This window comes from Periophthalmus magnuspinnatus, chromosome 18, assembly GCF_009829125.3.
Source record: "Periophthalmus magnuspinnatus isolate fPerMag1 chromosome 18, fPerMag1.2.pri, whole genome shotgun sequence".
NCBI lineage: Eukaryota > Metazoa > Chordata > Actinopteri > Gobiiformes > Gobiidae > Periophthalmus > Periophthalmus magnuspinnatus.
The window spans coordinates 9989384-10012868 of NC_047143.1; the positions used below are offsets into that span (position 1 = coordinate 9989384).

A 23485-nucleotide genomic window follows, 5' to 3' on the forward strand; every position below is an offset into this window, starting at 1 on the left:
TGTTGTGTTGTGTTATACACCACTCTTCCTGTCTGCAGGTCCACTGTGGAAACCTACTATGTGGTAACTTAAGATGTCTACAACTGTTAACAAAGTTCTTGTTTAGTTCATTTAAAAGTTGAGTTTAAAATACATATGACAGGTTAGAATACTTATTTCACAAAAACTTCCTTTTGTTTAGAAGTTTATAATCGAACTTCCTGGTTGGACATGGGCAGCAGATATGACATACAAAGAGGTAATTACAACCATAATGCTAACCAAGGCCAAAACTTGTCTAAATTACCCAGTAGCTATGATTAGACTAATACACATAACTGACAACACCTTTATTTTGTTTAACAAAGGTTTAAACTGCCTTGAATGGAATTCCATTTTCGATCTCAACACTACTTCCTGTATTATTATTTTTTTTTAATTCTCAACTTGCACTTTAATTAATTTCATAATTATCATAACGTTACATATTAAGTGTGTGATGGGAGCAAGATTACACAAATTGTTAATATAAACATTACACATGCATATACACACAACATCAAAACTGAACTTGAACAAACCCAAAACTAGATCAGGACTAAACCAAGATTAAGCAAGAGTCAAACTATATAATGTTCCTTGATCAATAAAGAAATGCACCTCAAGTAAGCCACCTCTCCCCTCTCCTCTTCTTTCAGCACATCTCTCATATGTTCTATTAACTTTTGTGATGCTATTAGCGCAGTTGTTTTAGACATATTTAAATTAATTGACAATCAACATTTGGGCAGCAGAGGGCGTCGTAACAATTTGAATCTTATCCATGTATTGAAGAAAGATCTGGAATGCACACTGTATAAATGGAGCACTAAGTAACTTTTCTAGTGGAGGGTCTGTCACTTGCTAAACTCTACTGAGCTACTACTTCACCCGGAATTTTGCACACTATGGCATTATATTTATTTAAATCTGCTGGCACCACCTCGCCAAGTTTCAGGTCGGATCTGTGGAGAGTCGACCCTGTTCACTGTCAGAATGCATGTTTGCAAGGTATTTTTAGCAGTAAAATCTGTAATTGACTTAATACAAGATACATTAAACATTAACATCTACATGGAGACAAGCTGGTGGCAGGCCCTATACTAGGAGTTACATAGTACGCTTTAATATAAATTACCAGTAAGATGCATATTAATACATGCTAATAGTAGCGTGCATATCTTCATTCTCTTCTGCCCCTGACACTGGAATATGTACAGGCATTTTCCATAGTATCTTGCTGGTTCTGTGGTTCAGTTTTTCGATTTATGCTCAGGGCTGCATAATATATGTCAGCATCACTCTGAAAACATAATGAAAATAGTTTGTAGCTATATATTTTTCATTTTACTGAAGGTCCTGTACCCAATTTTCCCATGTATTTCAGCAAAACATGTCTTGCCCCAGTGCAGATATATTTTAAAAGCAGCTCTTGAGATCATGATACATTTGCTGCATGCTGTCTTCATCTAATTAGAACACACTATATTATATACTCATCAGCAAGTGTGCAATATCATGCTACTTGTTAGTTCTTAGCTTTACCCTTATGGCGAAACTCTGCATTGCTCTCTGAAAGTTGTGAAAAGGGCTTCTAAACTCATTGTGGTGAATAATTAGGATGCTCTGAATGCGTGAGGTAAGTAAGGAATATCTTCGGACCACTGCAATTAGTTATATCACTTACCATATCTGCCAGGGCACAATGTTGCTTATGCCCAACTGCATCTGAAAATGTTGATATTGTGAAATTAGTTGAACACTAAAATCATGTATCCTGTAGAATGCTAATTACTTTACCATGGCGATGGCTTGCAGACATATTTTTCCTCAGTTTGCAGATAGTGATTATCAGCATTATATTAGTAAGGCAGAATAACCCTAGCACCAAAACAAGCCCATTGACCAGTGAGCGAGAGATAACTGTGGATGAAAAGAATTAACATTAGACATTTACATTTCAGACAGTGGTTTTCAAAACAATGAGTAAGAAATGGACTCGCTTACACTGCATTATATTGATATGAGGAAGAAATTAGAGCTAAACGCAGAGCCACAACTTTTTAACCAAAAAAATAGACTACAATAAATGCTTTTGTGGTTGTCTTTACTGTACCGAAAAACATGCGTAACTCTAACTGAGCCAACTTTTCAGGAGCCGTGGTTGACATCTTCAGCTCTTGTACTTGGTGCGTACTATTTAATTTAATGATTCAATTAATTTGCATGTTTTAGGTTGATAGGGAAGAACAAGAAGAAATCCACAGAGACACGAGGCGAACATGCCATTTCCACATAAAAAGTTTCTGCTACCCAAAAACAACCCAGGAACCACCTAGACCTTCTTGCCGTGCCACAGAAGCTGTTCTCTTTCTATAAATACAAATTCTCCAAGTTCATATATCCTCTAAGTCTGAGTTTTGTTCAGATGATCATCCTAAATTTGCTAGATCAGTGGCGCTCACACTTTTCACACCAACTACCACCAAAGAAAAGATTTGGCTTTGATACATGATATAAAAAAAAAAAAACAGGCCTTAAAGTGGACTACATCATTTCCATTGTAGTTCTACACAAGAAATGATCCAAAAAAAAGGACAAAAAAATGGATCAAATGAACTCTATATAAGGTAAACACATAAACTGAAGAGCTGTCCAAGTATCACCTAAAGGAGCCACACATACCACAGTTTAAGAAACACCAAGCTCGATATTCCCAACCATCTAACCATCTGAGCAATAAAGTTACATAATACCCCGCCTCTTGTGTTAAATGACAAATTAATTGTGTACCTTTTATTACTACAGATGTCCCATTCCCAAACAGCAGCTCTCCACACAAAGAAAGAACGCAGTAATACGTCCCTGCATGTGCTGGTTCTACCGTTTCTATGTCCAGTTTAACCGTACAGTTCTTCCTGGATGTTTCACAGTCTTCATTTGCAGGATAGATGATCGCTGGTTGTGATGGTCTGTGCTTTAACCAGAAAAACCTCCGCTTTCCCGAAAAAGAATCACTTTCCACCATGCAACTTAATTCCAATGGTTCTCCATGCCAAAGTTTCTTCTCTGCTTGCTCCTGGACTACGGATTTTATGTTGGAATTGCTGGATTGAACATGTACAAAGACCCCTTCACCAAATTCGATCGCGGTGCTTACTTCAACTACGCAGAAGTAGCTAGCCGAGTCACCTGTCTGAACATCGGTAATATTAAGGTTGTTGGTTTCTTTTTTGTGCTCTGTTCGGAAAATGCTAAATCTTTGCTGGAACACTTGCTCTACCATTGCATATTTGGTGCCCTTTACCCACTTGGATATGAGTTCAGGTTTTTCCCCCAGCTTCTGTTGGTACCAAGAGAAGAAAGTCATTTTGTCATCCGCACATGAGCAATGCAACGTTACACTATCTCCAACTTGAGCTTTTTTCAATCCACTGTCCTGATTTACAGTTGATGTTTTGTATGTTCCCATGACAAGACCTGTTGAAAGCAAAGATTACACATACATACACATATCTTGAATAAAAGGTATACTACCAGTCAAAGGTTTGGGCACACCTACTACCTAATCACCTACTGTTTCTTTATGTGCAAAGTCACTAACAGTTGGAAACAATTCATAACTCTTTTGTTTCTAAATATTTTTCTTGTATTTTTTCAGAGCATTTAGAACTGCCCTTCTGACATTAAAATGAGCAAATATAGCACAGAGGAACAAACCCTCATTGAACAGTGGCACTTTGAGTCACATGGGTCAAATTCAGTAACCCAGCAGTGTTACCTTTGACATTTTAATACCAGAGAAGCCCCAAGCATAAATGCCATTATAGGAATAATAGGTTATTTTCAAAGTCAGGGTGAAGTATGTGATCTCCACAGACCTGACTAGTCCCAATTTCTTCCTGTGGAGCTTGAAGGATCTTGAAGAAAAGGTGTTTGTGAATAAACCTCAGACAATAAACGACTTAAAACATAATATCGAGAATCAAATGAGAGGCATAAGCCCGGAAATGCTTTCAAATGTTATGCAAAGTGTGTTGGATCGGGCTATTCAGGGCGAAACCGAAAATGGTGGACACTTAAAAACATTTTTTTTTTTTTTTATTAGGTCATTTTTACTTCCCCTAGTAGTGATAAGTGTAAGTGAACAATTATAACCGTATATATTGCCAAAAATCTCAGAAGGTTCAGTTTACCTGCTGCTAAAATTTGGTGAGTGTAACTTAAGAATTATAAGAGCTATTGATGATTTAAAATTGTCAGTGACTTTTGGGCCTTTCTACATTATAAACACATACAGAAGACATCAAATATATAATGCTTGATATATGGAAGTGTGTAGCAAAGAAAAGGTTTAATAGCTCAACTATTTATATATATATATTTTATATTAAAATTCCTCAAAGTAGCCACCCTTTGCTTTGTTGACAGTACTACAAACCCTTGGCCTTCTCTCATTGGGCTTCATGATGAAGTCTACTTAAATGGTTTTCACTTCATGCCAAAAGTGCAAAGCAGTGATCGAAGCAAAGTGTGGCCATTTTTATGTTATTTTTAATACTACATTCCATATGTGTTCATTCATAGTGTTGATGCTTTCTCTGAGAATCGACAATGTAAAGAGCCATAAAAATAAAGAAGATCATTAAATGAAAAAGTGTGCTCAAACTTTGACTGGTAGTGTTCACAAAATATATTCTTTGAATGCATGTCACTTCTTGTTGGGTCGACCACCTGCTTGTCTCCATGGAGATTTATTCCTATTTTATACAAGAATGTGCCACAGTATGACATTAAACTTATTTTAATTTTTCAATTAGCAACAGGTTTGTCATATTTTTAGAAAGAATGCATTACAGTGAAACATAAAGAAATAACATATCCATGAAGTGAAGCGCGTGACAGATTCTTGATACACAAATGCAAAATGACAGCATTTAGCTTTGCCAATTTAGGCCGTGCATGGTACTTACAATCTTCCCAGAGCAACAGGAGGAAAAAATAAAGCCACATCATTGTAGACAATTTTTACAAAAATGTAATTAATTTCAAAATTCAAAATCTGCCCCTTCTGTATCTTGTTGTGATCATTTGAGGCTTAGTGGCACTACCTGCTGATGTTTTTCAATGGCATTTTTACTGTATTCAGCACATAGCAGAGGCAGTGTTTTTTTTTTCATTTTGATACATCTGTGGTTGACTTGAAAAGAGGTCTGTGGCCAAGTAGGTCAAGTAGTGTGCAAGTAGTGTGAGCCGAAGAAATAGGCCAAATGACAGTGTGTTCACATACTTATCAAAATGTACTTAAAATAAAAGTACCATTTTTCATTGTGTTTGATTATTCAAAAACATGCATCATGACCAAGCTTGTACTGAGGGTGTGGATGTGGTTATTCTGTAGTCTTCTCTTCTGTAGTCTTCTCTTCTGTAGTCTTCTCTTCATGAGGTTCATGGTTGTATTAGAACACATATCATGCATTAATGTGTCTTTAATTCCCTTTTAAACATGTTTTCAGTCATCTTGGGATGAGAATTTCACATTTTAAAACCTATATAAATAATATATGTATTTAGAAAATGCTATTTCTAAACTTCACCTCAGTATTCATAGAGGCATTTATGAGTTTTTAGCTCCCTCTGCTGTCACAAACAAGAATGACCAACCAGAAGGTAAACAAATGAAATCATTAGCACATTTGCATGCTATGCAGACAGAGCATTTTGAAGACAATATGACCACAGAATGAGACCGATCATGGTTTATGTATATAAATGCTGTGCAAGAGAAGTCCCAAATTTAACACGTGATGCAACAATCTGGGCAAAATGCCAATGGAGATTTTGTGAGTGCTCAGAGAATTTTGATTAATGACAGGTGCTTCTTTGATCCTTGCTAATATAACATGCTTAAAAGCTCAAAAAGTCAATTTTGCATAATATGTCTGTGAGACCTCTGAGAGCTCAGTCATTTCCACAAAAGGAAGGGCAAAGGCATACTTCTGCAAAGGATTTCAACGTTCTCTTTTTAAATATGTCTTTTTTCACATGTAAATAGGAAGTTCCTCAGACCAGTAGACAAACCCCAAGTCTACTCTACAAGTCTTCTCAAATGAAGAGCTCTTCAGACATTCTTAACACAACCTAAAGCTGCTGTGCCATTGTCTGCTGACCCCTCAAAAATCCAAAAGGTGAGTGCATTTGACTTTTTTAATTCTCAGTGTTGTGTGTAACATTGCTCAACTGTGTAATTATTTAATCTTTACACTTCTTTTGTACCTGCAGCACATTGGTTAAAGGAGTATGTAGTTTTTATTTTTATTTTTTTATTTTTACTTCTTGGATACGAGGTGTATATCATTAGTATTTCATGTTTTACTACATAAAAGACTGAACATGGAAGAATGAATAAAATAGTTTCTGCACTGTATTTGATAAGATATATGTCCACGGCAACCATGCGATAGATTAATGAAAGCAAGGCTGCCTATCTACACCATCAGCTCCTCCAACCACCAAATCAATCACACATTCATACAGAGGCAAGGTAGGAAAATGTCTTGCCTAATGACAATCTAACAGAACTTGATCCACACACACACAACACAATTTTGTTGTTCTTTTGTGACAATGACTACAAATAAACTGAACTGAACTGAACTTATCCACGCGGGAATTGATCTTCTGACCTTTCAGCAGTTCAAATCAGGCAAAATTGAGCACTTAAAGCACATATGCCAGGTTAGACTACACATTTCACTAAAACATAGTTAACACTGTTATATTTAAGATTTTACAAATAAATAAATACATAAATTATTAATAATAATAATAATAATAATAATAATAATAATAATAATAATAATAATAATAATAATAATAATAATAATAATCCACTCTTCATTCCATAGAATCTCTGAGTGCTACAGTTAAATAAGAACCTTAAACTAATACTAATTGCTAAATGCTAAAAACATCAACAATAAACTTTTCTAAATAAAAAGGTCTTTAGATTAGCTTTAAAAAGTCCAAGCCCTGTGTGGCTCTCAGCTGGGCAGGGAGGCAATTCCAGTGTTGCGCAGCTGAACAGAAGGTTTGGTCCCCCATTGTACGGAGCCTAGTGGGGGTGCACTGAAGGAGCGTGCCACCTGTAGATCTGAGAGATCTATTCAGTGGGAGACAGTGCAGTGATTTGATAGTAGGAGTGATATGTTCAAAAATCTATTTTTTACTTTCTGGGTGGACACAGGCAGCAGATGTGATATACGTAGAGGTCCCTCCAGAACGGTTACCTTCCAATAGGTATGATTACAATGCCTTTATTTAGTTAAAAGGTTTAAACTGCCAAAAAAAATGCCCTACTTACTAGGGGTGTGCAAAAATATATCGTATTGTTTCATTTAATGATACAGTATTGACATCATGGACTGCTGTATCGATACATTGTAAAGAGTATTTATTTATTTATTTATTTTTTATATTTAAATTATTCTGTCACAGTGCTACAATTGTGTGTTGTTTAGAGGAAAGAAACTCATTCATGCAGAACATTTGACATTTAATTCACTGTTTTGATGATTAAAATAGGTGTATTTTATATTAACTTTGGTTTAACAAAGACTTTAGTATCACAGTTGTGATTTTGTAGATATGTTGTCATCCTTTAGATCCATTAAACTGCACATGTCCCTGTGTACATGTAAATGTGGAGCTTATATAAGCTGTGGATGAGGTATACTGACCAGTATGGTGTGTGTGGGTTTTTTTTGTTGTTGTTTTTTTTCCATTTGTTACATTCATTCATCTCCAATAAATGGAAGATAAATAAAAAATAAATTCAAATTAATGTTCATTTTTTTGTGAAAATAGGGTTCATCATTACGTGTTCGGAAAGTCTTTATTTTTTCACTGAATCAAATCGATTTGAAATATATCGTATTACAGTGTACTGTATGGAGATATGTATCGTGGCCGGTCTTAATGATACGCAGCAATATTACTTACACATAGAATTTTCTTGGAATTTTTGGTGTTAATGAGAGCTGAGGTTTACATCTTGTATTTTTGTACATTTTCTATTACTTCTTCTCAATATTTCTTAACAAAAATACTCATTTACCTGATGTAAAACTACAATACACATTTATCACAGGTACTATCTAAATCAAGTAATTAGAAAACTTGAAAAACTGCCACATACACTTTATATGATTATAATGAGTCTGGAGCAGGTATTGTGGACTTCAAAAACAGGGAGGAGCTCTTCCGTTTCCTCTTGAATGAAACAGAGAGCGGGACAATTATCAGTGGAGTATTTGCAAGTACACTGTGTATTATGTAAACAGCAGTTGAGAGGAAGTGGTAATGGTAAAAGATAAGGCTTTCAACAGAGCCCTGACACAAAGAGTGTCAATGATACAAATCAGCAGTTTGAGATAAGAACTCTTTGAAATGCGCCACAAAAGTTTGAGACAATTGACGTTTTCATATTGTGTTCATGCTGTGACATGTTTTTCTGCAGTAGTAGTAGTAGTAATAGTAGTAGATTCTGTTTAAAGTTCACATTTAATACGGCACATCACATCTCAGGACACATTTGCACAAATCTAAACAACAGATGTGGTCGTAGTCAGAGTAATAGCAGTAGTTGTAGTAATAGTTTCAGGTGAGGAATGGCTAAGGACAGTGTGTTGTGAAGTATGGCTTAACGATATAGGAAAAAAAAAATCAAATTGTGTTTTTCCTGATAAACATTGTAATTAGATTTGCAAATTTTGCGTTAATTTGTGGTGATTGTGTCCATTCAAATTGCATTTTCCATTTGATTGCAATTATACCTGCATTTTGTAGAATAATACAGAGGGGTTACTGAAAGTATCCAGTTAAAATTTTGACCATCCTTGGTGTCACTGGGCAAGACATATAACCCACGTCCCCTGGTCCTTTCATAGTAAAGTGACTAGTTGTAAGTGGAAGGGCATCTTGCATAATTTCCACAGAGTAATATTAATGCTACTGAGCCTTCTACCGACCCAGTTCCAGAGATTATTCCTAGATATAAAAGTAAATAATGGAACAAGTTATTTTGATCACTTATTCCTCATATTCAGTGCTTATAAAGTGCACAGACTGGTTGTATATGTCTAGCACCAAAAGATAATCACAAAGTTGAAATATGGATGCCTACTGTGACCGGGCTCGCCTCTCCTCAGATCAGACTTTGACTTATTAATGAGGCGACATCTGTGCATCAAGAATGGTCATAATTCTTTATAAAAGCAACTGTATTTGTTTTGCCAATGACTGGTTTTGAATCCTGAAGTTTACCCATCTCTGACCTAGATAATCTCCAAATGAAAAAAATCACTCAAAAATTATAATGGTGGAAAATGTCCATGTAGTTAATTTGTTAATCCAAAATCCTCTGTTTAATTTAAAGCTAAAAATAATGGAAAGGAATGAGACAATACATTTATTTATTAATTTATTTATGCAGAAACATTTTCACATTAAAGGTCCTGTACCCGATTCTTTTCATGTTACATATCAAGTTTGTTCTGCTTCAGTACAGATATATTGTTAAATATATTGTGTTTTCTTCTCTGCAATATAGGAACAACTGCGATATAATACTAGTTGTTGCAAACATAAAATTAAATGATTTCACTTTTTGTAGAACAGTAAAAATCAGGTATAGTTCCTTTAAGTAACTTCTTTCATCACTGATTACACTGGGTTACAAAAAAACATTTTTGAAAGTTGTCTGTGTTTTCAACTGAATTAGGACCATTTAGCACCGCTGAATCCAATAATGATATCCATTTTTCTCAGTCAGGTTTTTATGCTAATTTGATTTTGAAAAATCCGATCTTCTGACTAAATTGATTACAATTTTGTGACATTATCAGTTGATTTTCTTTAATATTTCTCATCCAAAAAATGTTTTAGGAGATAGTAATAGTTTTCTAACAGAATGTATTAATTAAATGTTACGTTATGTTAATTGATAAAGGTAAGTACATGTAAATTGGAACGTTACGTTATCATTGTGCAAAATTCAGGACATGAACTTTTGTTTCTATGAACCCCTTGAATGCTCAGCAGCAGGGATGTCTCTCAGAGTCCAACAGTAATCAGCCATCATGACTGCATCCCAGCTTCCCTGATACCCGGTCTCTATCTCTCTTATGTCCTGATGGAATCTCTCCACCTGCTCATCACTCAGTGATCCCAGATTCTCAGGAAACCTGAACATTTAGCTCCTTTTGGGAAAAAGGATGTGGCGCATCATCATTAAAACCACACTGGAGGAATCTTTGTCACTGATGTCAGGAACTTCTACAAAGACATCTACACTTCTACAAGACGACGTGCTGATTCAAGATCAGGATACTTGAGGCTGCTTCGGTTCTTTCTGTTGATCCCAGTCACATCAATAGCCCAGTAGTAGCTATTGATGTCGGCTCCCTCCAAACCATGGGAATTCCAAACTTCAGACAACTCTTCTTGCCTTTAGTCCACTGACGCAGATACTCGGTGCATGACTTGCATGCCATGTGTGGCGCCCAAGCTTCATCTTGGTCACCAAGTTTAATACCAAAATAAGCATGGTAAGCACGCTTTATGAAACTTGTGACTTGATTCCTATTAGGAACATTGGTGCATTCACCGCAGATGTAGCAGAATATGTCAGGCTTACTTTTGCAAGATCTTCTAGTCGAAGCCATTTCATTCACTTGTAATATAAAAAAAAACAATTAGTCATAAATTGGCACATGCAAAATCTTCAGAATTTGTTTATAGCGAGAAATATAACAGAATTTTGCATCATATGACGTGAAAATACTCATACATGTAAACAGAATCGTCCAAAAACAAATATGTAGCTTAGTTCAGAACGCTGACCTGATTGAGCAAAACCAATGTGATTTTTGGATTCAGCACATCAAAATTATCAAAAATCAGCTAAAAAAATCTTAGACAATAAATTTAGTGTTGACCAGTGTTATTGATCCCCAAATATGGAGCTGAACAGTGACTGCACACCCTCTGGCTCTGCTTTTTGGACTTAAAAAATACTTTATCAATTACCACGTAGCTGCTGAGCTTCCACATCATGTATTTAAACTTTTAATATTTACATTTTTAGAAAAGTTTATTAGAACTATTTATGGCAAATTGACTTCTGGAACCAGGGTGGACTTTGAAGTAGTTGAGCTCCATAGGCTCCAGTTTTCCTGTGACTGGGGTGGTACCTGGGGCAGTCATTAGATGCCAGGGGAGTCTGCCACCTTTGCTATATGGTGTGCAACAAGTTAGCACACCATAGTCAAATCCCAAAATCCCACTTAAGACATATTAAGTCTATGCCCAAATAATATGCAAATGAGATTTTAACGACAGTGTTATTATGATATGGTTAAAGATGATGAGGCAGTTCCTTGTATTTGTGCATAATATCAGACAAACACTTAACTGTCATTAAGTCAGTGCAGTTTGAAAACAAGACATTACCATTCTCCACACAGCCGCAAGAAGAGTGTGGGAGAGAGTGATAACAGTCGTTTAGTCACATTCAGGCATTTGCTCAAGGGCACTCCGAAAAGCATTGCAAAGCAAACTCAGCCTCAGACTGAGCCTCAGGAGAGACAGAGACTTGCTCAGCTTCAGACTCAGCCTCAAACTCAACCTCAGACTCAGCCTCAGGAGAGACAGAGACCTGCTCAGCCTCAGCCTCAGCCTCAAACTCAGCCTCAGGAGGGCCAGAGACCTGCTCAGCCTCAAACTCAGCCTCAAACTCAGCCTCAGGAGAGACAGAGACCTGTTCAGCCTCAAACTCAGCCTCAGGAGAGACAGAGAGTCAACAAGGCAAAGACAATGGAACATATGAACAAAATGCCTGTCTTTCACCAGTGGAGGAGCCAGAGAGCCACTTCCCAAAAGCCATACTCCAGACCAACTGGGAGGAGTGGTTTAGGAAAAAAGACTCTCACAATTCAGGTTTATGTACCTACCACTATTGAGAAACAGAAGATGGAAAAAATGATGGAAGAACTGACGTCTGCAATGGAGAACCTGACCATCTCTGAAGGCCTCAGTCTGAAGGACAGGGGATACTGGCAGGTGCCTACCTGCTCAGTGACAGAGCAGAAACCAGACCAGAGACATAACAGCTTCATGGAGTCGTTGATTCAAAAAGGCTACATCCTTAACTGCCAAGAGCAGACGAGAGCCAATCAAATCCACAAGATACACCGGAAACATAGATGTTGCCATAAGAAACACCGGAAACATAGATGTTGCCACAAGAAACACCGGAAACATAGATGTTTCAACAAGGACATTGTGAAGCACTTCAAGCAGCATTCAGCCCAGAAAAGAAGAGACAGCCTCAGCTTCCACAGAGACCTGCCCCAGCCCATAGATTTGGTCATAGAAGTCCAACTTCAGGACCCCCTTCAAGACAGGAGCATGAGGAGAAGATCCTTCCAGACCAATAACTAACTCTCCACTCGTTCATGAGACTTTCAACTCAATGCAAAATAAATTTAAAAAATTATTGCAAATAAATGTGTTTTATTTTGTCTAATGCACTATTAATGCTACAACAACTACTTCAAGCACACCATTTAATATTACAACTCCAAATACTGTGAGACTGAAATACTTCACCCAATACTGTTAATTTACTTAAAATAAACAAATTCACAAAGAATAATCAATAAACATCACTCACATGTTGAATTTTAAAGTTTGCCTTACTTAAAGAAGACATATTTGTGTCTGCTGTATACTTATAATCTATGACACCCATGGATCATTGGCCATATCTAGCTGTATCTGAACACTCCTTAGGGTTAACTATAAGATTTGTCCAATGCTCCACGCACAAGCCTACGTGATCCATGCTCCCACACAACAATTCTCCATACATATACAAAAACATAATACAAAACAATACACTACAGTTTTACAAACCTGACTCAAGTTTCATTAGCAGAACTCTTTATTGTGACAGTGCTGTGAAGGGGGAGAGATTTTTGACAAAAATGGAAGTGAAACTTGAAAACATGTTCATAGGTTTTTGGGTTTTTTTTCGGTAAATTTAGCAGTTTCAAAACAATAAAAGCGGTGATCTAAATATGTTATGTAATAGCAGTTAATAACCCATAGAAGTGTAATACCCCCTCTATAAAAGCTCTAAAAAGTCAATTTTGCATAATAGGTCCGCATTAATCTTGACCAAATAAAAAACACACTTAAGGTATTTTCACTCATCAAAGTTTATTTTTCAGACATCATCTGCGTTGAACGCTGAGATCCATTTGAAGACCCCAAGATGTCCGTTAACCCGGCTCACTACTGCCCCCGTATCCAAGGCATGGTTAACAACACAATCAAGCCCAACTCAACCGCTGCAGGGATAACACCTCTGGGAGTCTTCACCATCTTTCTCCATGGCTTGTTCTCCACCACCGGTATCGTGGAAAACCTTCTGATTCTCATTGTGGTGGGCTTCCGTGTACGCCGTTCTGTGCTTAGCATCTGGATACTCAACCTAGCAGCATCGGATCTGTTAGCCACCTCCTCCCTGCCTGTTTTTACCCTCTTTCTCGCCAATGGTAAAACTTGGGAACTCGGTCACTCCTTTTGTCGCATTCACTCCTCTGTCTTCTTTCTCAACATGTTTGTTAGCGGCTTCCTGCTAGCTGCTATCTCCTTGGATCGCTGCCTTGTTGTGCTAAAACCGGTTTGGGCTCAAAACTACCGCACCAAACAACTAGTTGTCAAAATTTGCGGAATAATATGGTTCATGGCTTTTCTGTGTACTATTCCTTTTTACATTTTCCGTGATGCCATACCACAACGCAATGGGAATACGCAATGTTACTACCACTATGCTCGCTGGCTTCCAAGTGGACCTTTTAACATGGTAGAGTTGTGTGAATATCGTGAAAAGACCTTTGCGATTTTTAAGCTAATGTTTGCATTCGTGATTCCATTGGTTGTCATCGTTTTGAGCTACATTGTCGTGAATACTCTCTTAGCGCGTAGAGGTTGTCGCCGCTCTTACCGTTTTGTCCGGCTAGTCATTGCGGTTGTGGTTAGCTTTATCATCTGCTGGGCTCCTTACCACTGGCTGAGCGTCATGGAGGTTTCTTTGCCACTACGGCATCCATCGCAAATATTCATAGCTAAAGCGTTACCGTCTGCGGCTACGATTGGATTTCTCAACAGCGTCCTCAACCCTATTTTGTACGTGTTCAGCTGCCCCGATTTATGCACAAAGATAAGGCATTCTCTGAGTGCTGTCATGGAAACCGTTTTGGTAGAAGATTTGGCTGAGTTTGCAAGGCGTAGGAGCACCATGAGGAGTTCCATCAGCAGCCATGAAGTCCCGCTCAGAAAGAAGAATTCGGTTTCGGCGATATGCACCAAATCAGAGACAGAGATGAGTGAGGCAATTTCTTCTGACAAGGGTGAAGTGAACAGTAGTGAGGACAGGGAGAATAAGCTCTAAGGTGAAAATTCACAAGGCTTTTTACCTTGTTAAATGTATATAATGCTGTTACGATAATGTTGCTGTACTAAGTTGTTCATTAGTTATTAATTGTTTTTATTAAAGGTCCTATATTACACAAAATGACTCATGTGAGCTTTAAGGCATGTTATGATGGCGTTACCTGGAGTTGTGTTGTGTTTTTGTCTACATTAGCAAAGCTCAAAATACTCTGTTCCACCTTGTGATGTCATGAAGTGGTAGTTTACAGCTACCTTTTACCTACAGGCCTTAGAGATTGGCAATTCCATAGCTGAAATTATCCAAATGATACTAGTGAAGGTGTATGAAGTTTAAAAACAGAGCGGAGCACTCCTGTATTACCACATGACATCACAAGGTGGAACAGAGTGTTTTCTGAGCTCAGCCTAAATATGCATGTGGATTTGTGTGTTAAACATGTGTAAAGGAAACAAAACACAACTCTGGGTATGTTTGTGATGAGGAAATAGAATTGAAATAGCATAATATGGGCCCTTTAAGCTCGGTTCTGTACAGTACTTACCATTGTAGGCTTCAGGCTTAGTTTTGTAGTTCATTAGTTTAGTTAATAAACTGTATATTATATGTACAACTGTTACATTTATAGTGCATAAAGGAGAGCTGTAACCAAGCTAAAATGTAAGATACTCATTGGTTCTTGAAAACACATTGGCCTTTGTGAACTTGTTAATGTTCATAATGCTGTTACAGTGTATGCCGTCCTGTTTGTGATATTTCAGTATGTTGTTCATTATTAGTTAGTAACAAACTGTTATATAAATAACGTGAAGTATTAAGGTGTTTTTCATATATAGTTAAGTAGGCCTATGGAGCTCGGTTCCAGAAGATTTCTTTTTCACTTTTCCCCATGTGCTTTTCAAAAATGTCAAATATTAAAAGTATCCTCTCAACAGTTCATGTCACATTCATAAATCAAAAAACACATTTAGATAGTCGTTCTACTGGAAATCCTGTTTCCTTGATAGAGGTTATACTTTGAATATGAGTCAGATAACCTCACAGCTGTGTCAAACTCCTCTGAGGGTTAATCAAGGAAACTACAGTTACAATTCCAGGCTGTTCTATCTCAATGAGTTTTCAACTTCCAACAGTTATTAATGAGTAAATCAAACAAAAGAAGAAAACTGAAAACAAGTTTGTAATTTGTTAATTTAGTTTATGAACTGGGGCTATAATCTACTGTTCAACTGGTACATTTGCAGTAAATAATAGAGAGATCTAACCCAGCTAACATGTAAGATATGAATATCACAATATTAGGTTCAATATAAAATTGAACTTCTCGCACTATAACTGAATTTGTTTTGTTTTTTTCTAGTTTCGTTTTTCTTTAACAATTTGAATAAAGTACATCTCACAGGTTGGTATGTAAAGTTTATTATGGAAAATCTGATGTGACGGGAGTTTAAGAGGATGACAAGTTTTATGTGTTATGTAATACAGTAATAGTATGTTGTTTTGAAGCAGTGGATCAGTGCAACTCAGAAGTTCAATAAAATTCATCTGGTTTTCCGATAATTTATTTTAAAAGATTATTTTTTCAGACTAAGGTTTAGTTTGTTTTCATTCCTGACAGTTGCCAAAGCTCACTAGCAGCTTTCCTCAGAGAGGTCACGTGATTTTGCTATGACATTACGAGTCAACTGAACAGGTTTTGACTGTCTTTCTGTCTTTCTACTAGTGGAAGCAGATTGACTTCTTTAAACCAGACTTTAAAAAGGGACGAGGGGGCTTTTTACTCGCACACACCTGGCATACTGTTCCGAAGAAGTCGGACTGCAGGGGATGGGGGACATCCTTCCTCCACTAGTAGGAAGACAGGGCCAAACCCTGTTTAAATCAGTAGACTGGACACACAGCAACATCACGTGACCACTCTGAGGAAGACCACTAGTGAGCAGTTGAAACTGTCAGGTATGAAAATAACTAAACCTTGGTCTTAAAAAAATATCTATTAAATTAAGTGCAACTCATTGTTACAAAAAATATCAAAACTTTAGCTTCATGTTTCAACACATAGATTAATTGCCTGAAAACATGACATGACAATAAAACACAGAAAACATGTAAGTGCTCGTATCTTCAAGAAGAGCCACGGTAAATGGCCACATTTTTATAAAGCTCTTTACATCAAGGAACCACTCACCCATTCACACACATATTTATACAGGAGTGTACACAGACAGTGAGGACAAGGTGATTTAAGTGTCTTTCTCAAGGACACAACAACATTCTTCATCTATGGGAGCTGGAATCGCACCACCAACCTGTAGGCCGACATGTTAGTGCCATATGAACCATCTCGCAATTTGAGGACTTCAGGGATCGGCCTCCTGCTGGTGCCCAGAGTCAGGACTAAACATGGGGAATCAGCGTTTAAGTTTTACGCAGCTAAAACCTGGAACAGTCTTCCTGAAGATGTGAGACAGGCCTCTACTTTGACAATGTTTAAATCCAGGCTCAAAACGGTTCTGTTTAGCTCTGCATACGACTGAAAGGTTTTTATTCTGCACTCCTCTCTTTTAATGTTAATTTTATGATGATTATTTGTGATTATTTATGTTTTGATTTGTGTGAATTTAATGTCTTTCTTATTCTGTAAAGCACTTTGAATTACCTTGTGTACGAATTGTGCTATACAAATAAACTTGCCTTGCCTTGCCTAGGCCAGTAGATCTGACCCCTCAACCAATGAAGATATGTCAAGAGCAGGATTTGAACTGCCGACCTTTCGGATCAGTGAACAAACACTTTACCAACTTTAATACCAGGTTCACGAATGAGTTGCTACATTGTTTCATGTTTTTTCAAAGCTTAGCCATTAAAAACATGGATCTATAATAACAAAAATAACAAAAAATGATATTACTCTCCTTAAGCAGGTCCAGTTTATGCCCCCAAAAATAGATCCTGATATTTTAAAAACAGTCTATATTGGAATAAGATTTTGTCCCACACTTCTCTGATGCGAAATGGTTTGAACTCTTGAATCGGGTTTCATTTTTGTGTTCGCCCTCCTTCTCAAGCCCGACAGCGACCTCTGCAGCTCCAATCTGGCGTCTGCACACAGGAATATGTAGAACAGAGGATCCAGTAACGTGTTCAAACTGGTCAACCCGTAGCATAGACGATAGACCAGGAAAATGGACCGCTCCAACCCGCACGGCTCATCGGTGAAGAGTAGGGACACAAACCGGTAACCTCCCACGAGATGGTACGGTCCGAACACAACAATGAAGTTTATGGTGATGACGACCAGGATCCCAACAATTTTGCGGCGTTCGTGAGCAGAGATGGAAGGGGACCGTCTAAGGGTGACTCCGATGTGAGCCGAGGTGTAGCTATAGGGAAAATAGACAACAAATGTTACCATGTTTTAATGGTATATAAGTGGATATTGGTTCTAATGCATAAATTGTTATTAATTTAAAAAATAAATAAAAATAAAAATAAATAAATAAATCAGAGGTGGGTAGTAGTAACTCTTGCCGTAGTTTTTGGACTGCATACTTTTACTCCTATTTGAGTAAAACATTTGAAAGTGTATCAGTACTCTTACTTGAATAAAGGTTTTGGTTACTCTTCGTATACAGGTGGCAAAGGCTTTATCTCAATATAATCCATCTCCATCTCAAAGCTACTAACCTCTCCTTTGAAGATAATGAGGTACAATTTTATTCAAAGAAAATAAATGGTTTGAGAGGGGAGTTAAAGAAGCAATTTATGCTGTACTACAGCAATCCAAGAAATGGACTGAGTAATACTATTAATCACTTGAGCAATACTATTCTGAAGTAACATTGCCTTTTACTTGTGTGCAAATTCTGGCTTCTACCCAATTCTGATAACAATTCATTCTCTCATTACTAAAACACCATCTATTATGTGCAGATAAACGGTATGTAGATAAATGTCTTGCCTAAGGACACAACTGCGATATGCGTTCCCACAAGCAGCAACTGAACCACCAACACCAACACCCTACTTTCTTAGTATGAAAGTGATGTGCATGTGAGTAATGGTGGTCAGAGGGGCTGATGACGCAGATTGGCAGCCAGCTAAATAAAAACTTACCAACGCCGAGTGTGGAGTGAATTTATAAGTATAAGGTATTATTATTATTATGATTATATGGGCAAGTTTTGCTCAAATACATGTGAAGGGACAGGACTTTTAAAATAATTTGATAATAGGTTTGTGCATCTGGTCAATGTGTTTTTACTGTCCTTCCTTGAACAGTTTTTCAGCCCAAATGTGTAAAACCAAAGTGTTATAGATTCAGCAGTTGGCTTCCTTTTCTTTTCACACTGATGTTGTCAAAATTCATTTAAACAAAATAACCACTTGTTTACTGCAAACACCAAACTTTACCTTTCCGCAAAATATTACATAATTTCCTTGATTAGTTGTTATGGACTTGACCATCTATTGACTTAAATCTTGGTAAGTATTTCGTAAGTATTTTAAAGTATTCTCTTGCATTAGATTAGTAAGAGTTAAGCTATCATTTTTTAAGCCTTTTGTGGCCACATGAAGTACCAGTTTTAACCCTACATGAGGATTTGTCATACTTATAAATTGAGGGCATAAATAGAAATAGTAGCATGTGATATTAAAGTCCGTGTACCTTTTTCCCATGAGCAAAATGTGTCTTACCCCAGTAAAAGATATTGTATAAGCAGCTCATGAGGTCAAAGGTCAAGTCTGTTGTATGCTGTCTGCGTGTAATTATATATGTGTTATATTGTCAGATAATCAGGTGCACATTAGCATGCTAGTTGTTGGTAGCTTTACTGTGACGGCAAAACTTCACTCTGCTCTCTGAAAGTTGTGAAAAATGCTTATAAACTCATCACGATGAATAATTAGGATGGACCACTGCAAACTGTTTAAAATGAACTAGTTTGTTTTTTTTGTTAATTTTAAGACAGTAAAAATAATGTACAGTGCATTTAAAAGTACATAAGAGAGCTAGTTTGCAAATGGACATCCCCCAAATATTTCAAAGAAATTCAAGTTCTTGAGAATGTCCAAATATAATGAAGAACTTTGTCAGTAATTGATATGAAACTGTGATGCTGGTATGCTGTCAGCTCATTTCATATTCATAAGTCTACAAATAAACTGTAGGTCTGTTGGAAATCCTGTTTCCTGGACAGCAATGATCATTTGAATGTGACCGGGTGAGGCCACAGCTGTGTGTAGCACTCGACTCCCCTGAGGATTCATTAAGGAAAGCATATGTTGTTTTAGAAAAAAAAATAATGTCAACAGTAGCAAATGAATTGTTAAAAAATTTTAGTCTGAATGTTACCATAAATGTACTAAAAGTAACCCCTCAAATCATACGAAAAGTACTTTTTACCTTTCAGTCCTGTTAAAAATTGTAGGAATAGAAGGTAAATATATCTGATCTCAAATGCAGTGAAATAAAAGTATCCACTGCAAAATGTACTGAAGTACAGTACTTTTACTTTTCCACTTTGATACTTTCCACCACTGCAAGTAGCAGACACAGCAAAGACTCTCCCCCCGCAAAAAAACTGTCATTGACTGTGTTTGTTCCCGAAGTATGACTCTGGCTCCGCCTAGTGGTCACAAAGTTGAATGCAGGTGAAATTGCAGTACAGTACTTTCCAGGTATGTGAGGTAATGCAACAAATTTAACCAAAAAAATCTAAACATATATATGAATAAATAAATACATTTAAATACATATAATTAAATAAAGACATGAGAAATAAAAGGAAAACACTACAGCATCTTCCCCTGGGGCTTTGTGGAATGTTTTTGTAAGTGATTATTTTTACCCCAGATTTCTTTTAGCAAGCTTCTCAGACAAAAATACTACATATCATCTCTTGCTATTATTAGCAATAGCAAATACAAAGATGAAGTAAAAAAATACAACATTTTAGATTTCATTTTAGAGATCAGTCTATGTTGTGCCATTAAAGTGAAAAGTTTTACCCCTGTACAGATATGTTATAAAAGCAGCTCTTTGGGTCAAAATGAGATGACATTATGCCCTCCAAGAATTAGGAAGACTATGTTAGCAATGCAGTTGTTTTTTAGCACTGATGCCAAACTCCGCTCTGACCTCTGAAAGATGGAAAAGCGCTTATAATCATCGTGGTGAATAATTAGGATGCTCAGAATGCATAAGATAAGCGAGGAATAACTTCAGACCACTGCAAACTGTTTAAAATGAACTAGTTCTGCTTTCAACATTTTAAGACGGTAAAATTCAAGAAGATCCAGTTTGATATATTGCCTGACCAGACTTTTCGTACTCACTGTTATAAACTATAGACTTACCCCAAAATACCACACGGCAGCATGAATCCTAGAACAACAGTCGTAATCATGAAGTGTGCAAATCTGGACGTCACCGGATACTGCTCGAGACACAGCAACCTCTCTGCGTCGAACACAGAAGGCAGCAACCCGCACAGGCAGAACAAAAACGTCAAACTCCACACGGCTATGCCCATCGCCGCGGCAACCCGGACAGTCCGCACCCGCCGGCTACTCAACGGGTACACAATCGCCAGGCAACGGTCCAACGCGATCAAGCAGAGGAACATGACGCTAGCATAGACGTTGACGTAGAAGACATAGCCGACGAGCTCGCACGTTAGCTGTCCATACGGCCACCGGTGACCACCTCGCAGGTATAGAATCCAAAGAGGTAAAGTTAAAAGTTGAAGTAAGTCCGATAAAAGTAGGTTAAGGATGTAGACTAGCTGGCAGCCTCCTCCGCCCGAACGGCCAAGATGGTATAGTCCCCATAAGGATAGAAGGTTACTGGGCAGGCCGAAGGAGAAGATCACGCCATAGATGCAGGTTAAACCGAAACAGTCCGTGTCCAAGGGGAGGTTGCAGCTCGCGTTGGACATGTTGGCGGAATCGGTTGCATTGAAGAGAATTGACTCGGTAGAATTCATTTGAGGCAGACAGGTATTGCCACGTCGGTATGCATTGTCTTGAGAAATGTCTTGAGGTGTAATGTGAGGTTCGAGGTTTTTGGAGTTACCCAGGATCCATGGGACGATTGAAGTATCTGAAAAAAGCAACACAAATATTGCAATGTTCAGGCAATTGGTGGTGCCAAGTTAAGGAAACTACCGACAGTTTGCACTTAGAATGTACCTCGTTGCATTATCCATCTTTGAAATTTCCAGAAAAAATAAAATATAAATGGAAAGATTGTCTGTATAATCCCTCAGTCATCCAGGTATGATTCATAGTAAAAGAAAAATTTAAATCTGTCAACTGGACAAAGTTGTAGGAGTGAAGACATTTCGCTGCTCATCCACCCACTTCTGTTCAGATTACTGGTGGACACTGCCTTATATTATGAAAAGATTATTATATAGATAAACAACTGCACAGCCAAAAAAATGACCATCATTTAATGAAGGACAAAAATTAAAAAATTAAAAAATTACACAACTGTCCTATGGTCTATGTAATCCCTCCTTTGTCCATACTAAAAGATTATCCAAGCTGCTTCTTCAGTTCTTGTCAAATTGCTGGTGAAAATGTTTTGTCCAGTTGACAGAAATTCAATTTTCTTTTACAACTGGCCTTTTGTTTAGGAAAAAAGTTCCCTCATGCAGCTTTTCTGAATGGGTATGCCTATGTGCACCATGCAATACATGAAGGTATGGTATGTTACTTTCTCGAACTGCATGATTTCATGTGAATAGAAAGTTAAAACTTTCGGAAACATTCTCCATGGAGATATATTTTCTGCGATACCGTGGATTATTATAGACAAGAGTTAGGGTTGTGGAGTTGCAAGCCCACTCAAGAGTAAGAACTCATGTTTTTTCTGTGTTTTCTGTGCAGCATAAACATAGTTTATAATCTATTTTATATCTTAAAAATTTGATGCTGTGTCTTTAAAGTTTATGCAAAAACTGCAGCTTGACTTCTATTTTGCATCTATTTATTGATGCTTAGTTGATCATATCACTTCCTGCTGAGTTGTCTACCTCAATATAATTAAACACAATAAAATAATAAAATGTTATAAATGTTTTGTGTATAACCATTATGACATCAAATGACACCAATTTGTACAATGCAAACTAATTCTCAATTGAGTATATTTGCATAAACATGATAAATTTACTTACCTTCCAAAACAGGTTTTTAGAATTCCAAATCACCACTTGAACTTTCTCTCCTTCTCTGACCGACGCTGGGAACAGTGTGTCTGGCTTGTTCCTTGTCTGTTCTCTGATCGTTTCCTCCACAGGAAGTCCACTTCTTTAGCTTTAAAGGCAACATCCTGAGACGTGCACCGCCCTCCTGACCCCTCCACTACAGGCTCACTACAGTCTCACACGCTGACAGAGCGGGATAAATGGTACCGCTGCAGAGGACAGGGCCGTCATTTGACCCTTAGATTGGTCTCTCATGGTTACAACTGGCAAAACTTATGAACATTGTGTTGTTATGAAACCTCTGTACTACTGTTGTTCTGTATTTGGATAAATTGGTGGTCTGCTAAACTGCCCTTTTGAGCCTTAAAGGGGGACTGAGTAACTTTTTTTTTTTTGTAATGTTCTGGCTAATCTCCATGGAGATGCTACAGTATGACATTAAACGTATCTCCATGGAGACAAGCAGGTGGTACCAGCTGGTTGATTTACAGGTAAGATTTGTAGAGAATTGACACCGCTCAAAGTGGAAATGCATAATAGTGAGGAACAATCAAAGCAATAGCATCCCCATGGAAACAAGCAGGTTGTGGCCCCTCCACCGGTAAAGCTACATAGTGTTGCTTTAATGCTTATATACTTGCTAAAACATACCTATTATGGTTCAGTGCACTACATGCTGCCCTTACCTGGCCAGCCAAAATGACACACTTTGACAAAACTTTACAAACACAAG

General features: G+C 37.4%; 3 protein-coding genes across 3 annotated transcripts; 1 reads left to right on the forward strand and 2 right to left on the reverse strand.

Moving 5' to 3' along the window:
• Positions 1-2353: 2353 nt before the first annotated feature.
• Positions 2354-5470, reverse strand: LOC129457148 (uncharacterized). Its single transcript, XM_055229256.1, has 3 exons — positions 5392-5470; positions 2812-3498; positions 2354-2391 (listed from the first exon to the last, which is right to left on the reverse strand). The coding sequence occupies exons 1-3, from the start codon at positions 5468-5470 to the stop codon at positions 2354-2356; spliced, it is 804 nt and encodes a 267-aa protein (XP_055085231.1).
• A 675-nt stretch (positions 5471-6145) lies between these two features.
• Positions 6146-14536, forward strand: LOC117386022 (prostaglandin D2 receptor 2-like). Its single transcript, XM_033983328.2, has 2 exons — positions 6146-6206; positions 13311-14536. Exon 2 carries the CDS (start codon positions 13355-13357, stop codon positions 14534-14536), a length of 1182 nt encoding a protein of 393 aa, XP_033839219.1. The 5' UTR covers positions 6146-6206; positions 13311-13354.
• A 1402-nt stretch (positions 14537-15938) lies between these two features.
• Positions 15939-22804, reverse strand: si:dkey-165a24.9 (probable G-protein coupled receptor 132). The gene is made up of 3 exons (XM_033983329.2): positions 22723-22804; positions 20897-21641; positions 15939-17919 (listed from the first exon to the last, which is right to left on the reverse strand). Exons 2-3 carry the CDS (start codon positions 21523-21525, stop codon positions 17508-17510), a joined length of 1041 nt encoding a protein of 346 aa, XP_033839220.1. The 5' UTR covers positions 21526-21641; positions 22723-22804; the 3' UTR covers positions 15939-17507.
• Between the last annotated feature and the right edge of the window lie 681 nt (positions 22805-23485).